This window comes from Rhineura floridana, chromosome 3, assembly GCF_030035675.1.
Source record: "Rhineura floridana isolate rRhiFlo1 chromosome 3, rRhiFlo1.hap2, whole genome shotgun sequence".
NCBI lineage: Eukaryota > Metazoa > Chordata > Lepidosauria > Squamata > Rhineuridae > Rhineura > Rhineura floridana.
This window is the reverse complement of record NC_084482.1, coordinates 134,186,648-134,204,822: the sequence shown is the minus strand read 5'-3', so window position 1 is coordinate 134,204,822 and position 18,175 is coordinate 134,186,648. Positions and strand designations below refer to the sequence as shown.

Sequence of the window (18,175 nt, the reverse complement as noted above, 5' to 3'; positions counted from 1 at the left end):
CCTCCCCCACTCAGCCAGCCAGCATAATCTCTCTCACTTAACCACCTCCCAGACCCTGCCCTGCCACCAACTAAGGGACACTCACTCAAGCAAACATTTTCCCGAGATGCAAAAAAGTTAAAATATTGCAAATGCAGAACAGTAGCCTTAGATGGTGTGTGGAGGTCACTTTGTGTGCCAAGTGCAAACTCAGTATTCACACACACACACACTGCCATCTTTCACCTCCACAGTTCTTTATCTCCATTCTGCTGCTGCCTCCTTCTCCTTTATCCATGTTCTTGCCTTCCACTACATTCTTCTCCACCACCGTCCATTTTTTAAAACAATTTTCTCCACTCTACCCCTGTCTCACTCTCCACCTCCTCCCTCGTCACCTCCTCCCCACCCACAGAGCATGAGGGAAGAGCAAAGCTGCACACAAGCCCAGTTTGAGGCACATGATTTTCATCCACAAATCAGAGGAGCAGAAGACTTCCCCTCCTCCCCTCCCCAAGCAACACCCAAAAGTAATGCTGGAAACATTACAATTACTCCACAAAAGCAATAAAATTACTCCTAGTTCTATTACAATCAAAATGTAAAGGAATTACCCACTCGTTCCTCAAAAACGTAATGAATTGCAAGTAATTCGTTACTTGTAACAAATTACTTCCAAGCTCTGGGCAAGTGCATGTTATAGTGGGCATTGTCTACGGAAAGGCTTTTCCTTCTTTGTGAGGAAAAGTCTCCAAGGTCTTCTCCCTGGACTTTGCTCTCTAATATCCTACCCCTGCCTGTTATAGCTTGACTAGTCTATAATAGTTACCTGCACCATATTACTGTTTCCGTCAGTCATCCTCCTCTATTTTGGGGGCAATGGCTGAAGCAGTAACGCCACACCAAGTCCTAACATTCTAGAACAGAGTAATCCTCTTCAATGTTCTAAGTCATGGCTGACCCTCCTAGGAAGTCTGTGCAGTATTAAGGCTGCTTTCTGACATCTTACCAGATTCCAGAAGATCGCAGAGGAGTCCTCTCTTAAATCTGTAAGGACAAATTGTTGAATTTGATCAGTAGATTCTGTGGGCTTATCCACATGGGAGAATTACTTCATACTAAAGACACTGTTTTTACCTCCTTTTTCTATTTGTACCATCCACAGTAAGGGCTCAATGCCAGCTGCAAATACAGTGCTTTCTATTCACACTGAGGGGAAGGATTAATCACGCAGTTTCTTAATGACCAAGCCCTCTAATCTAACATTTCCATTCACTCTGGTTGCTTGGCAACTAAGCATGCTGCAGTAGGTTCCTTTTAAAAAAAAAACCCAGAAGTGTGAATATCTGTGCTTTCCCTGGTACAATACGGCTGAAATGCAAATCTTTGAGCAGTGTTATGCTTTTGCGCACAAGTTAGGGGGGGGAAGAAAACAGAGGCACTGTTTGCAGCAACATAAAAAAAGCTTGCAGAATGGGAGAGGAAAGCGGAGGTTTCTTTTCAGCCCACAGGAAATGAAATGAACAAAGGGAGGAGGGAGTGGGCATGGAGGGGGAAATGATTAATACACTCATCTAAAAGCATTGGAGCAAAGTGTCTGCAAGCACTAGAGATACGGAGTGAAGAAGTTTTTTCCTTCCTTTTTCGCATTATCAGAGGATTGGGTTACTAAGGATTTACAGGGGCAAAACTGTGATAGCTTCTGTTTGCCAGTAATGTCATGTGAATCATGCAAATTAAAAGGGGATGTAAGTAGCACCAAACACACACTAAACCACTGTGTAGATGAGCCCTGAGTGTTTCTGAAAGTGTTCCTGCTGTAGCAGAACATTTGCAGAAGAGAGCCTCACAGGGGAGCTCTCAGCTTCATGGTTTAAAAACCTATACAACACTTCTGCACTTATCTCTGGTGTCCTTAGTAACCTGTACTAATATGAAGAATCTGCCTATTTAAAATTTTGCAGCATGTACTGTATGCCTGTATTCTTTACCTCTATTTTCTAAATCAAAACAAACACACCAATCCAAAGAGGTGGATGCACAATCTCCCTACCGTTAACAGAAATGCTCTTTCCATTCACAGAAGGAACTGAGATCCACTGAAGGTGCCCACTGGAGAAAAGGAGGGGATTTCCCCCTACAGCCTTATGCACCATTTCCCACATTGTTCCTGGAGGTATCCCAATAGTCCAGAGTGGATTTCAGGGGGGGGTACAGAGGGCTGGTGGGGGGAACTGATTAAAAGTGTGTGGCCCCGTCTGCCAGCAAGGGGTATCAAATGAGCAGAGTTCCACTCATGGAAACTCTGGGTTGTATTCAACATAGTGCTAAGTAGATTGTTCCGATTTCTCCTTGCACAACAGAACGATCTTTCCCTCTCCTCCCCCCATGCATCCCCAAAATCTGAGCTGGGGGTTTCCCCAATCCTCCAGAGCAGATTTAGGAATGATGCGGGGCGTGCAAAGGGGAAGGAAGGGGAGAATTCTCCCTGTACTACTACTAGCACTAGTCCTTGCACAATCTAGTTGAATACTCCCCACACACACACACCGTTTTGGGTCCAAGCCAATGACCAGAAGGATCATTATATTCCTTGGATCATTATGTTTCTAGTATGATAAATTTCTTTCACTGTACCGACAGTGTTATGTCAGTTATACAGTTATGTATTAGGGGAGTATGCCAACCTCAAGATTTGGTTTGGACCATGATTTAGTGTTTTGGAAAACAGCACACCTCAGTCCAAGGTGCTTTACAGGCTGCCCAATTCTGCTTGGGTTCTGACCAGCTCTGCTTTATTTCCCTCTCCCATTAACCCTTACCTCCTCTCTCTTGTTCCTTTGTCTCTTTCCATGTTTGTTATTTTCTTCAGGTTTGTCAGGAACCTGAAGGGGGGACATAAGCCTTATGTTCTCCCTTAAAGAATAGTTCTCTTTCCGGAACTATACTGGGAGGGTTCTAAAGACCTCAGGTTGCTTACTTGGATGGCACTTGGTGCGGGGCTGAAAGGCAACCTACAAAGGCTGGAATACCTTTGATCCTCTATCAGGTCAAGAGCCTGGATTATCCACAGTCCGCTTTCTAGTATTTGCAGACTGTGGTATATAGCCACAAGGTAGGTGCCTAGTCACTCACAGAGCTCAGTAATACAGCCACGCCGCTAAACCCTCTCCTCTCTTTCTCTTCTCATTGTAACAAGTAATTATTGGTGTTTTTCCTTTACGTCTTCCATTTCTTAAATCACTCTATTCTTCTGCCCTTGTGTGATACAAATCTATGCCATTAGCATCAAAGCATTCCCCATATGTGTTTAGGCATCCAGTTCAGCTTGCCGGATCCCTACTGCCACTCCTTGCTCCTTATACAGCCACCTTCCTCTGTTTCTATCTCTGTCACAGCAACAAGTTAAGCTGGTCCAGGCAATGCAGGTTTGGGTAAACTGCATTAAGCTCTCTCTGTTTGAACAAACCATTTTATTCTTCTGTAAACATTTCATCTGCTGCTACAAGCCACAAAACCATTTTACATGCTGCCATTTTGTTTCTGTCAACAAATACACCTTTTTCTATTTTTAAAAACCAAATTGGGACTCTGTGGTTTTTTGCTGATTCCTCCAAGTAATTAAAACAAGTAGAAGTATAGTATAATATCCCCCACAGCATGCAACCATCTCCTGATGAAAAATTCCAAATATCATGTCCCCAGGGTCATACATGTATGTGGAACTCATAACACAGGTATGTGTTATAGCAGGGGTAGGAAACCTTTTTTTTTTTTTACCCTTCTGGGGTCCTCGTGCCAGTGGTAGGCAGGCCTGGAGTTAAAAGTAAGTTTGAAACTCCCTCCCCACACACACTTCCATCCAGGTGAGAAAGAGATGGCATTACAGTTGAAGGACAAGTTTCAGGAAGGCAAAAGTGCCTGAGAGGAGTGCGTGGAAAACTGCCTGTGATGGGTGTGGCCTGGCGAGGGGGACATGACTTATGGAGAGTCCCAAGGGCTAAGTTTAGAAACCTGAAGGCTGCATTCAGCCCGTGGATGTTCCCCACCCCTGAGGAGGGATGGGGGAGAGATTTGATTCAATTTGAGTTTAAAGCTAAATTTATCAAAGTCACATTTTCCAAAACAGTATCAGAACCAAAACGTCATGTCTCGTGATCCCTCTTCCTTTCGTTTCTGACATGTTTTTTTTTGGGGGGGGGACTGCTACCCACACCTATGCTGGAATACTGGCACAATTTTAATGAGGTAAAAAGTGGGAGTGAATTGCATGCTGGGATACTGCACCTCTGCTGGCCACATGATCACAGCATAATGACAGTGCAAAACTACCACAACTTACTGGATTTTAGGGCTTGCAAACAGAATATTCCTGAAATCATTTCTCATGGAAACAAGTACTTCCATTATATTCTGTTAGATTTCTTGAACTGGCTTCTACGTTGTGTGAAAGCACAAATAGATCCACTAGATTCCTGAATGCCTTGGAGGAGTTCCAGTAAATAGAGCAGGTGACCCTGTTGAAGCCCTTGTCACACTGTGGAACAACAAGGTGTGTTCAGCTCTTAACATGGTTGCCCCTGAGTGTCCTCTCCGGCATTGTGGAGGCCCTGTTGGCAACTTGGTACATCAGTGAACTAAGGGCAATGAAACAGGCTGGATGACGGCTAGAGTGGAAGGGGCAAAAGACACGCTGTGAGGCCAAGTGGGCACAAGTAAAACTTCATAACCATGCCTACTGTGTGGCGGTGAGGATGAAGCTGTTGGGAGCCATCATCAGGAGGTTTGGGGCAAAGTGTCATTGACATGTGGATGATACCCAGCTTCATTTCTCCTTACCATCTGGTTCAGGTAAAGTTGAAAATGTGCTAGATCAGTGTCGGTGGGCCATAACACGTTGGGCGGGTGCTAAGTTGAGACTAAAACTCGTCAAGCTGAGGGTATTATAGATTGGTGATTCTTGGAAAATAGGAAGGCTGTCAGCTCTGGATGAGGTTGCACTCCCCTTGAAGAAGCAGGTACATAGTCTAGGGATGCTCCTTGATTCCACTGGCCTTAGGAATTTTAGAAATTGGGACAGAAATGTTACCATTATAATCCATAAAACTAACACAATAACCCCCATGTCTGAATGCAGTCAAATTGGAAAGGGAGAAAAAGAGCACTGAGCCACAAAGGTGATGAGGTCATTTTATTTATTTTTTAATTTATTAGATTTATATCCTGCCCTTCCTCCCAGTAGGAGCCCAGGGCGGCAGTTTTATAGACTTGAACCCAGCTACATTACTCCGGAAGGAAGAGTAGTTGGGTCATGCTGGGGCTTACGTAGTCAGACCTTGAGTGAGTTACACAAACAGTTCAGTTGCCACCTATGACTCTCCATAAATAAATACTTGGCAGTCATAAGATTTTGGCTTCTGGAGGGATCCCAATCCTCCAGAGTGGATTTCAGGGGGGGTTACAGAGGGCTGGTGGGGGGAACTGATTAAAAGTGTGTGGCCCCGTCTGCCAGCAAGGGGTATCAAACGATTATCAAGGGTCACTATTTCGAAATATTTGTGATAAACATCTGAGTCCATCCTTCCTATCAAATCTATTTTCCTCCCTGCATGCACAAGTTCCAGCAATGAAATAGTTCAAGGTCAGTGCCTGTATGGGCAAAGGATGGCATACGTTTCGTAAGAAGAACTTACTGGATCAGGCCAGTTTCCCATCTAATCCAGCATCCTGTTCTCACAGTAGCCAATCAGATGCCTATGGGAAGCCCACAAGTAGCACCAGCCCCAGAGGATGTTAGCCTTGCCAACTGCTCCATGTACCCTGGTATTTCCTGCAACATTATTTATTTAAGCTATTTCTATCCCACTTTTCAACTGGAAATGAAATGAACAAAGGGAGGAGGAAGGAGTGGACATGGAGGGGGGAATGATTAATACACTCATCTAAAAGCATTGGAGCAAAGTGTCTGCAAGCACTAGAGATATAGAGTGAAGATGCTTTTTCCTTCCTTTTTTGCATTATCAGAGGATTGGGTTAGTACGGATTTACAGGGGTAAAACTGTGATAGTTTCTGTTTGCCAGTAATGTCATGTGAATCATGCAAATTAAAAGGGGATGTAAGTAGCACCAAACACACACTAAACCACTGTGTAGATGAGCCCTGGGTGTTCCTAAAAGTGTTCCTGCTCTAGCACCAGCCCCAGAGGATGTTAGCCTTGCCAACTGCTCCATGTACCCTGGTATTTCCTGCAACATTATTTATTTGAGCTATTTCTATCCCACTTTTCAACTGGTCATTTTGGACGTGGCTTACAAAACAAGGAAAATATCAGCAGAAATAAAACAGCACAAGTTACAGTTCCTTAAGAAGACATTTCCACACGGCACCTACAACTCATAGGAAGGGTGCACCTTTTAAAAAGCCCTGGGGTGGGCATTCCAAAACCTGGCCATGAGTAAGAAGAAAGGCCCAATTTTTAGTCATTGCCAATCTAATTTCTGTGGGCAGGGACAACAGGAGGAGGGACTCCCCAGCTGATCTTAATGTGTCTGTATGTAAGTGGTCCTTGGGATACCCTGGCCTTACCATAGCTCTTTATAGAAAGAAAGCACCACTTTGAAATGTGCCTAGTGGGAGAAGCCAATGAATCCATTTTAAAACTGGCACAGTGTTCTGAAAATGATGTATGTCTCTGCATCTTTCTGCTGCAGAATAGTTATTTATGTGATGTGGTGATCATATACATATCAGTTGCATACTGTCCTGAAATATTGGCTGTGGAAATGTTTAGTGCTGAGGGAGACTCGAACCCATACCTGCAGTTCCTCAATCAGCCCTGCTATTACTTTACAATCTGATCTGGACTGATGAAGCTGGGGATAGAAGGAACTGCCACCTTCCATAGCCATTGCCTTGGGAAAAGGAAAACATACACACTATAGCAGAACTGGTGCCAGACGGCCACGCAAGGCCCAGGGGCCCCTCCTTAGGGTGGGAGGGTAGCTCTCCCATTCCACGATCCACAGTAGTGTCAACTCCTGACTCTGCCATAGATTGCAGAAAGGGAGCACCCCCTCATACAGACCATTCAGGCTTCAATAAGCCCCCATCATCTTGGTTGATGGCACACATGAGCGCGCAGCGCACAAGTGGTTAACATGAGGCAATGGGAGAGGTAGGTGGGGCATGCGGGTGGGCACTGTGAGCAGAGGGCAGGCTGGTGCCCAGGGGCCCAGTCATGCCTGGCACCAGCCCTGTACACTAGGCAGGGATACAGTTCCCTGGGAATTGTCGCTCTGTGAGGGGAATAAGAATCTCCTAATAACTCTCAGCATCTTAACAAACTCCAGTTGCCAGGACCTTTAGGGGAAGCCATGATTATTTAATGTGGCATAGCCTTTCCCAGCCAGTGTGCCTCCAGATGTTGTTGGACCACAATTCCCATCTTTCCTGACCATTGGCAATGCTGGCTGAGGCTGATGGAGTTGTGGTCCAACAACATCTGGAGGCACACTGGTTGGGAAAGGCTGATTTGTGGCATATGCTTCTTTAATGTATAGTGCACATCTGGCCTTTCTGTACATACTTGGTAGTCTGCTGAAGGAATTGTCTACAGTAGGTGATATTGTGATTGGTGGAGGGTTGCTCTGCATTTATTGCGGACATAATTTTTGCCGCATTTGTTACTTTGGGAGCTCTTTATTTCACTGTTGACTGGGGATAGGATACCGAATTATCTTACACTGTTGCAAGTAGTAGCACAGTAACATCTTGCCACGATTAAGCTTCCTGTGGTAACACATGGACAGCAGGAGGCTTAATATAAATACAGTATATGAACGTATGTGTGTATGTATAAATAATATGCAGATTTTAATAGTACAGACCTCTTCTTAAAACTGCATGTGTAAAGGAGTGGAGATGACACTCATAAATATTTTCAGTATCTATGAAAGGCTTTGGAGATGTTTTGAGTAGACTACTTTTTTTTCTTTCACTTGTTCAGCCAGATTTTTTTTGGGGGGGGGAGGGATTTTCTGTTTCAATCATAATGTTCTGTTTCAGAGGGTAAATATTAGGCCTGTTCATTTCCCAGACTCACTCAGATCTTAGTTGTTCATTAACTCTTTCCTATAAATAAGTTCTCTTCTGTGAATTTGTCACTTCCAAAATGGAAAGGCAATTTTTTGTTGTGTGGCTGGCTTTTTCTTCACTGGCAGTATTCACCGAACCTGCAGTACCTGAGGTATTTGTCCTTGTTTTTTTGGTTAGGCATGTCTCCTTTTTTTTTTTTTTAAGAATATGGGGGAAATGTATATGAATCTGTGATATCCAGTCATTAAATAAAACTTAGTTTAATGGGAGGGGGGTTAACAACACATAATAGGGAGTTCTTGTTCTTAGAAACTGAGCTGCTGTCTTCTCTGACTCCTTTCCCTTACACTATTCACATGAGTAGACCTCTCATGGGCACAATTAAACGCCCGAGAAAGCTAGTGAAGATAATCATGCATTGAGATAATCATGCTATCTCAAAATACCAACTGGGGGTAGGCGGGCAATAAAGAATTAATTTAGTGTATAACCTGGAAAGAGCCATAGCTCAGGGTTAGAACATCTTGTCTGCATGCCAAAGATTCCAGGTTCAGTTCCCAGCTTCTCCATGTAGGGCTAGAAAGGCTTCTGTCTGTAACACTGGAGAACCTGCCAGTCAGTGTAGGGCAAGAGTGAGCTAGATGGACCAAGGGTCTGACCAGTGGCATAGTGGAGGGGGACTGCAGCTTTTCATAGCAATATTAACATCATCTGCCAGAGTACCAGGGTAATTAAGGGACTCTTCTTGCTCTGACAATAAAAGTGGTAATAATGAGGCTTTCAAGTTCACTTATGAAAGATTAGCATAGAAGAAATCAGAGAACGAGGCTAGAGCCTTCTTTCCTTTTCATTGGTGTGGTTCCTACTTAATGCTAGCAGTTTAACTGGTAATGCTTCTTTGCAAGAATTTTTGTATTTCTAAGGCTTGGGGGATTCTCCAGAGCAGATTTGGAGTCATGAAGGCTGAAGAGAGGGAAGGAGAGGATGGAGAATTCTCATTACTTCTGCTCACACAACATTGGCTAGCATAGCACACATTTTATGAGTTGAACCTATGCAGTCAGCACCGTTGAGTTCAACGGAGTTTACTCCCAGGAAACTATGCATTGGATAACAGTTGTGCCGATCCTAATGAACTGGGTATTATGCTACATACCGGTGCTCGTTGCAGTGAGTGTGAGAAAAGGAGTTGGTATCTATATTATATACAATACAGCCACCTGTATTTTGGAACTTTCTGTGCAGCCATGGTAATGGAACCTCCTCAGGGTCATGGCTATGGAACTTGTCATGATGGACTCCTGCACTTCAACATTTACCATTGCACTACCAAGTATTATTCATATAAAGCAGCTTCCTAGGTTCCTATAACCAATCAGCATTTTCAAAGAAAGGCAGATTTGCTTGTTTTTTAACAAGAGATAAGTAAGATTCAGTTTTACTAAGATTACATAACAACATAAAAAGAGCCTTGCTGGATCAGGCCAATCGGCCAGCTAGGCTCGCATCCTGTCCTCACGGTGGCTAACCAGATGCCTATGCAAAGCCCACAAGCAAGAGCTCTGTCCCCTCCTGCGGTTTCCAGCAATTGGTATTTGGAGACATACTGCCTCCAACCATGGAGACAAGGCCTTTGATAGCTTTATCCTCCCAGAATTTGTCTAGTTCCTGTTGGTGGCCATCGCTATGGCTGTGTACACACAATACATTTAAAGCATATCCCACTCCAAGAATCCTGGAAGCTAGTTTGTTAAGGGTGCCTCAAATTGTAGCTCTGTGAGGAGCAAACTACAGTTCCCAGGATTCTTTGAGGGAGGAAATGTACTTTAAATATATGGTGTGCATGCACCCATACTTTTCTGGGAGCGAACTCTATAGTTTAACTATGCACTGTGTGAAGAAGTACTTTCTTTTGTCTGTCCTGAATCTACCAACATTCAGCTTCATTGGATATCTGTGTGTTCTACTTCTAGCATTATGAGAGGGAGAGAAAAACTTATCCCAGAAAGATTCTGCTTTTATCATTAAACTTAGCAGTTGTACAACACTTATTATATGGGGGGGGGGAGAAAAAGATTAAGCCTGCAATTCTATGCACACTTAGTTACCCACTGAGTTCAGTGAGCTTACTCTACCCATGGATGTAGACATGCACAGGATTAAAATACTCATCCATATTTTTATAACCTAATCATGATCCACTTCAGCGGTACACAAAATTTACAAACTTTGTTGAGTACTTTATCACTGCTTTCCATCTTCACAAAATTCTGACTTCAGTGGAAATCAGACTTCAGATAAACATTTAAGAAAGCCATGTGAATCACTATCATATCTTATTGTGGTGGGACAGTGTCATCGTGAAATATGAAACTTAAAATAACAGGAGGAGCCCTCAAAAGCATAATCCTTTTTCTCTGAATATCTAAAAGTTCCAAAAGTAGATAGTCCAGGGTCACTCAATGTTTGATTAAAGAAAAAACACACCCACCCACAGTATGTTAACCCAGCCAAATGCTGCATGCAGTCAGCATGAAGGCTGCACAAGAACTTTATAACCCAGGGCATGTTGGAGTTTGATATATATATAGCAGTGGAGTGCAGAAACGATTAGTCTGGTAAGATTGGTGGTTGAAAAAATAAAGAAACTTAAGGTTTATTGCTCCTGGGAAATAAAGCCATTCTGAGTGCATGTGGCCCATTATGGAGTCATGAGGTTAACACTCACACACGCTTACTAGCTACAAAGAAAGAGGAAGTAAAGCCTGAGAAAAACAATCTGCATATCAACAAGTAGTTATTTTAAAGAAGGAATCAGCGAGGGAAGAGTAGGTTGCCTTTCTGTCTATTCCTCACCCCCTAGTTCAGATTACTTGTTACAAGTGTTAGTGTTTTATTCCCAATAGGGAGGAATTCTACAAAACTCATAGTCCTGCCCAAAGCTGCTATTTTGATTGCCAATCAAAAATATAATTGGCTTCTACAATAATAATTTAGCTTTGCCATTAGTTTGATGTCCCCTATCTGGAAGAGAGTTGATCATACTGACTTTTATAGCTCTACATAAACACATTTTGGTGTAGAAGAAGTTGAACTGATTCACAGAATCTTCTCCTGTTCTTCCTCAGAATGCCATTGAAATCTACAGCCTGCATGTGGACTGCAAAGTTACATCACGATTTGCCCACACAGTCATCACCAGCAGAGTTGTCAACAGAGCAAATGAATCCAAGGAGGCTCTTTTTGAAGTGGAATTACCCAAGACTGCCTTCATCACAAACTTCAGCATGTAAGGCTTTGTAAGCATATCTCTAGGGCATCTTAAAAGATAGAGGGTTGGATTCAGTCCCTGCTATTCCATGAACAGAAAGCCTCCTTCCATTTGTGGAAGTGAGTTGATCCATTGGAGTTTCCAGTGCCACAACCTGAATATCCCAATGAGCGGAAGGAGGAAACAATTTTCACCTTTAAATTTATGAAAACAGAATCTGATTAAAATTGGTTTTACCTTTCCCTCGCATCCAGAGATAAAATTGGTTTTACCTTCTCTTCCAGCATCACGTCCCACACTGTTCTGAAAGAATCTCCAGAGCAGATTTTGGGGGCAGAGGGGGCTGCATAGGGGAAAACTCTGCAAAAATCCCCTGCCAGTTCATTGCTGGTATCCAGATTGCACTCTTGATACAACCCAAAGTGTCTCTGGGTGTGGACAGTATGAACAAGACTACACCTTTTTAGTGACCCATTGAGAGGAACTTACTTGTTTGAGAGAGATGACTTTGCAGAAGCTGTCCCACAAGTGGCCATGATGCAGAGTTAAAATGCAGCAGGAGTGGTATTTGTATTGGTTAAAGTCAGAAATATTATTTGGCGGAAATGTTATGAAGAGCTGGATGATTGCGGCTTGATATTTTACCTCCATAACTTCATCTAATGCATGGTTAAGTTCTGAATGTGCAGAGAAAATCATACTGAGAAAATGTAGAATATAGTTTCTTTCTCTTTTTGCCAGTGAGCTTAGACCAGGGGGTAGTCAACATAGTGCCCTCTAGATATTGTTGGACTCCAACTCCCAGCAGCTCCAGCTAGCATGGCCAATAGTCAGGGATGATACAAGTGGTCCCCCACAGATCTGGAGGGCACCACATTGGCTACCCTTGCTTTCTAACTATGTTCTTCTTGTCCATCTCTGAACCAGCAAATGTTGTCTTCCCAATGACTATAACTGTTCAAAATCCTGATTTTTAAGGATCATAGATGGAAAAATATATCCTGGAATAATTAAGGAGAAGAAATCTGCACAAGATCAGTATGATGCTGCTGTTTCGCAAGGGAAAACTGCTGGATTGGTCAAGTAAGCAGCTATTTTTCCCCCTGACATTCCTGCCATGGGTAAACTACAGAGTGGATAGAAATATATTGGAATATTTTGAAAGCTACTTACAAACACCAGCTACTTTACTAGTCATTGCTGTTATCTCTTAGCATCCTTAACATCATTCCCAAAAGCTGAAGTGAGTCAAGAAAAGGCAAACTAAACCAAAAGAGTTGAGCAAATAATCACAGTACAATTAGGAGGCATCAAACTCCATAATCTGAGTAAAAATTTCACCCTGTCCCTAAATGTAGGTCAACCATGATTATTAAGCAAATACATTCATTAACTGTTCCAACCCCAGGACAAAGTGGGTTGGATCCAAAGTTGTGCTTATGTAATGGGTCATTTTGTCTCCTTCTCTCCCCTCTGCACTGGAAAAGTGAATTGCAAAAATGAGGTGGAGGAACCTTGCATGAACAGGGCTCCCTCTCCCACGGCAGTCTTCTGTGCAACAGCTGTACTGTGTAGGAGGATCCTCTTACCCTCCAGAAAGGTCTTTTAGGGGCTGCAGGGCAAAGGAGGTGAAATATCCATTGTGAAAGTGGTATTCTGTTCACACCGTGGTAAATCCAACCCACTGTTCTTAGAACATAAGTCTTAATGGACTCCATCTGCATTTTGAATATACTGAATTTGTAACACTGTAAAAGAGCATAGATTTTACTAGTTTATCATTTGTTTAATTTAAAAGAACTCCTTTTGGCTTTAATGATGTGGATCTGCTGAGGGTTGCAGATACCATATCAAAAACTCACTGGTATTGGGTGGTGACGTCCCTGAAATTCAAACATTTTCTGGGCTTTGAATATGAACCTGGGAAATGATAATGCTCAGCTATGTTATGAATGGACTGCTATTTCCTGGGGAAGTTTTTCTCTAGCAAGGGTTCTTGAAAAATGACATGTTTTAGAGGGACCCTAGTACTAAAAAAAAAAAAAAGCTCCTGATGTCCTAGAAATGTCATGTCCCAGGGCTCTTGGGGTAGTGAAGTGAAAATGCTCAGCAGCGTCCCATCTGCAGGGAGGCCAGGGACAAGTAGTTTGCAGAGCTCTTTGTGTCCCTATTAGGCACTCTAGAAAAGTCAATTTCTGTGGATTCCTGGTGTTGGACACTGCTGTTTCAGCACTCCAGGGATGAATGGAAGCGTCACATAAAGGCTTTCTGATCATCATTGGCAGTATTCACCTTAACAAGACAGATTGCACCTGCCAGAATTCCCTCTTCTAAACTACTATGGAAAGTATTGGAGTCGTGTCTTCAGTGTCTGCACCCCAGTTTCAGCACAAGTATACCTGTGCAGATTGACAAGTCCTATCCTTGAACCTTCCTTGCCCATCAAACTGGCATTGCTGTCTCTTGCCTATGACTGGATGAGCTGATGCCTTTTGCTTGGAACAATAAATGACCCTGAACTTGAAATAAGTTCTCTCTCTGGTATGGGTCACCTATTTTGGTTTTGTTTAATTAACACCCTCTGTTTAGGTAACCCTTTCCAGATTAGTGCAAACATGCAGCATGTATCAATACAATACCTTCAGTTCTTGGGATTTAACTTAAAGAATTAGAGTGGTGTGTGAGTAAAAAAAGCTTGTAAATTACATTGGTGACTAAAGCCTTTGGGCAATGTTTTGTCATGGGATAATACACTGCTCTGTGAAAAATACATGGGTGAAATCCCATGCCATCCCATGCCATATGAGTGGACCTCTACTTATGGAATGGACCTATCTTTCTCCCCCTCCCCGCATGCCTCTGTGTCCCCCCCCATCCAGATTTGGCAGGCACAGACGGTTTGCAAGGGGAGGAGGAGGAGAATGAAAAGTCCCATCGCTCATCAGAGCCCATTTCACTAGTGGATGGATACAACTGAATATCATCCAGAATTTATTTCCCATACAAACTGGAGGATGAGCTGCTAAACTGTTGCATAAATAAAGCCTGGATTTCTTATTTCCCAGATCAATTGGAAGAAAACTAGAACAATTTCATGTTTCAGTCAATATTGCAGTGGCTTCTAAGGTTACCTTCGAGCTGATATATGAGGAGTTACTCAAGCGAAAGCTGGGCAAGTATGAATTGCTGATCAAGGTCAAGCCCAAACAACTTGTTAATAACTTTCAGGTAAATTCTCAAAAGAGGCTGTTGTCACAAATGCCACCACCCACGCCGGCCCCATGTTACAGCTGAAATATATAACCCTAATGTATCTTTTTATTTTCTTCAGATTGATACCCACATCTTTGAACCACAAGGTATAAGTTTCTTGGAAACTGACAGCACCTTCATGACCAATGAACTGAACAATGCTCTAACAAAGGTGCAGAATGAGACCAAGGTATATATGATATGGAGCAGAAGACTTAATATCGGGTGCATGTGTGAATCACTGGTCCTCCTACGTTAGCTTGACTGTTCGCTTTTCTGCCTCATATTTAGGCCCACATTTCATTTAAACCAACCAGAACTCAACAAAGAAAAAACCCTGAACTGGAAGACACTCTGCTAGATGGAGATTTTGTCATACGTTATGATGTTAAAAGGGGTGTCACTGCAGGTGATATACAGGTAAAAGATAACTGAGAGTTCAGAGTAATGGACATCAATTAGCTAATTTCAAGGGGGAAAAACACTGGAAAAGGGCCTTTTACAAATTGTATGATCTCAATTTCAGGCAGCAACCCTCAAACTTTTCATGCGTTCAGCATATTGAAATATTAAAAACTAGCCTTTTGTTTGAAAAAGAACCAGAACTGAATTGTAACATAACCTTTTCCTGAGATTAGAAATGCCAGTCAATTTTCTAGGTTTTTTACTAAGTGGGAGAGATGAGAGAAGCTTCCTTCAGACCAATGGCAAACAGTTGTCAGCTTGTCTTTTGCCTGTTCTGTATGGAAATTCCTACAGTAATTTTGCCAGGGATAACTGTAAAGGCATGTGGTCTCTGGTAGAAAGACAAGTAGTAGTTTATTAAAATTAATTGTGTAATTATCTTTAGGCAATGACACACAAATTCCAGTTGACATACCAATAAAGCCGGGTGTTTAAATAAAAGGTTCATTGAGGATCCAATCCTATATTCAGTTACCTGGGAGAAAGCCCAGTTGAGCTCAGTGTGACTTAGTGTGACATAGGCAGGATTACACTTGCTTTCTCTTCATCAGGGTTGGTTGAACCCCTCAGACAGCAGGCTGTTGTGCACATGATAGAGTTGAACTGACACATGGAAATCAATGTCTTCACACAAACTTTCATTTTCTGGAATGTAATGAGTACAGCAACATTATTATATACTTTAATTCATTTTAATTTCATTAGTTTATACACTGTTGTATTGAAATATGTATGAGCAATACATTAATATCACTTATTTTGTTTTCAGATTGTTAATGGGTATTTTGTGCATTATTTTGCACCCAGTCAAATGCCAACATTTCCCAAAAATGTTGTCTTTGTTATAGATAAGAGTGGATCTATGAGTGGCAAGAAAATCCAGCAGGTAATTTGTTTCCAAATAGAAAATGTTCTGGAGTTTACTTGTGCATGTGAAATTAAATGCATGCTAAATTCAAAGGACAGCAACCCATGTCTCTTCAACAATCAAAATGAATCTTAGTTTATTGGGTATGCCTCTCAGCCTCAGAGGAAGGCAATGGTAAAACCACCTCTGAACACCGCTTACCATGAAAACCCTATTCATAGGGTTGCCCATAAGTCAGAATAGACTTGAAGGCAGTTCATTTCATTTTTTTCATCATTCAGCAGGCCCCAACTGTTTCTATCCGAACAGACAGAACAGCAGAGGTTTTGACACTTTGGGCCTGGTCATTTCCAGTAGCTGGGATATACTCCCCGCCCTTCGATTTTTCAAAGCCACTGCGTCCTCGACTGTTTACACAAGACATGATACCCTTTGAAGAAATGAAAGCCAGATTGTCGGACTGTTATTGCCCACATTCACTTGTTCTCTCTCTCTCTCTCTCTCTCTCTCTTTCTCTCTCTCTCTCTCTCTGGTATAACTGCTTTTGCTGACTTTTGTAACACCTCAAGCATATTCCAGGCAAAGCTATGTAACCTCCTGGAAGTTGGTTGGGTCTGTGTGAGCATAAAGCACCGGAGAAGATGCATTGCCCCTGTTGCTGCACTCCATGAAATGCAGAGCTTGGAAAAGTTACTTTTTTAAAACTACAACTCCCATCAGCCCTAGCCAGCATGGCCACTGGATTGGGCTGATGGGAGTTGTAGTTCAAAAGAATAACTTTTCCAAGCTCTGATGAAATGACACATTGCCATACCTTCTTTTGACTAACAGCAGAAGAGCAGCAGCAGACCACTCCCGTCCTACTACCACAGGCACTATCCTCTTGTGTGAACCCACCACATATTGGCACTTATCTAAGTAACTTTCAGTGCTGACACGCTTCCTGTCAAGTCAGTTTTCTTAAGAGAATACAGGAGCCTAGGTAGCTGCCTTATACCGTGGTCCATCTAGCTTGGTATTGTCTACACTGGCAGCAGCTCTCCAGAGTTTCAGACAGAATTGTCTCCTAGCCCTACCTGGAGATACCGAGGATTGAACCTGGGACCTTCTGCATGCAAGGCAGACGCTCTGCCACTGAGCTACGACCCTTCTCCCATAGAAGAATGGCTACCTCTTGACTTTTTTTTTAACAGACCATAAAACAGGATTTTCAGGAGGAATAACATATCTTTTATGGATTTCTAACAGTCTAGAATGAAATCTGAAATTGGTACCAAATCATAGTTACACAACACAGACTCAAACAGTTGTTCTGGCACATATTTTGCCCCAAACAGCTGGTATGTAGAGGTCCTTAAAACACTTCTGTACAGGAAATATGCATCAACATATGTAGTTGTTAGGTTACAGTTCTGTGCCCACTTACTTGGGAGTAAGTTCCATTGAACTCAGTAAGACTTACTTCTGAGCAGATATGTCTAGGATTAAGCTGTTAGGCGCACACACTGCAGAAATCTTTCTCTGGATACAAGTCAATTTTAGGTTTCAGGTTCTGACTATAAATACATGGCTGAAAAAATATATGTTGCTTTACTCGTTTCTATAGACAAGAGAGGCAATGAAAAAGATTTTGGAAGATCTTAATCCCGAAGACCATTTTAATTTAGTCACCTTTAGTGGAAATGTGATTGAGTGGCAATCGTCTTTATTTCAAGCCACAGAGGAGAACGTGGCGATGGCTAAACGACATGTTGAGACCATTAATGCTCAAGGAGGTAAATCTGTCAACCATGCAGACTTGTCAAACTTTTCAGCACAGTTTTAAACAGAAATGCTCATTCCAATTAATTTTTAAAAGGGAGAGATATCCCATACCTAATTTTCAGCTTTTTATTTCAGTTTTTCACTCAACTGCTTGACTTATTTTTTCCCCCTCTATTGGTTTCCCTTCATTGGTAACCTTACCCCTTCTGTATTCAATTTTAGACTTTGCCATTAACCGTTCAGCATATTAATTCTTTACTGGATACCTTTAATCTTTGTATATTTGGGGTTATTTTTCTTTATGTTCATAGGCTTGTTTTCTTTTCTTTAAGGCATAGATATCTACTTTTATAGCTCTTTTTTTCCTTTCTCCATTCTCCCAGGGCAGTATTTCGCTGCCTGGAGTGGAGCAGCAAATGCCCCACCCCATCCCTGGCCACTGCCAATCAAGGTGCCAAGTCATTCAAGGCTGGTCAAGTTA

General features: G+C 42.4%; 1 protein-coding gene across 9 annotated transcripts in view; it reads left to right on the top strand.

Annotated features, from left to right (window-relative positions):
* Positions 1–8,120: 8,120 nt before the first annotated feature.
* ITIH4 (inter-alpha-trypsin inhibitor heavy chain 4) overlaps positions 8,121–18,175 on the top strand; it is a 78,403-nt gene continuing 68,348 nt past the window's right edge. For all 9 annotated transcript variants that reach the window (XM_061618008.1, XM_061618007.1, XM_061618006.1 and 6 more), the window contains exons 1-8: positions 8,121–8,225; positions 11,203–11,363; positions 12,324–12,428; positions 14,411–14,573; positions 14,677–14,787; positions 14,889–15,017; positions 15,832–15,948; positions 17,537–17,705. In XM_061618008.1, the coding sequence (XP_061473992.1) occupies positions 8,151–8,225; positions 11,203–11,363; positions 12,324–12,428; positions 14,411–14,573; positions 14,677–14,787; positions 14,889–15,017; positions 15,832–15,948; positions 17,537–17,705 (1,030 nt within the window). In that variant the 5' untranslated portion in view covers positions 8,121–8,150. The remainder of the gene's footprint in view (positions 8,226–11,202; positions 11,364–12,323; positions 12,429–14,410; positions 14,574–14,676; positions 14,788–14,888; positions 15,018–15,831; positions 15,949–17,536; positions 17,706–18,175) is intronic.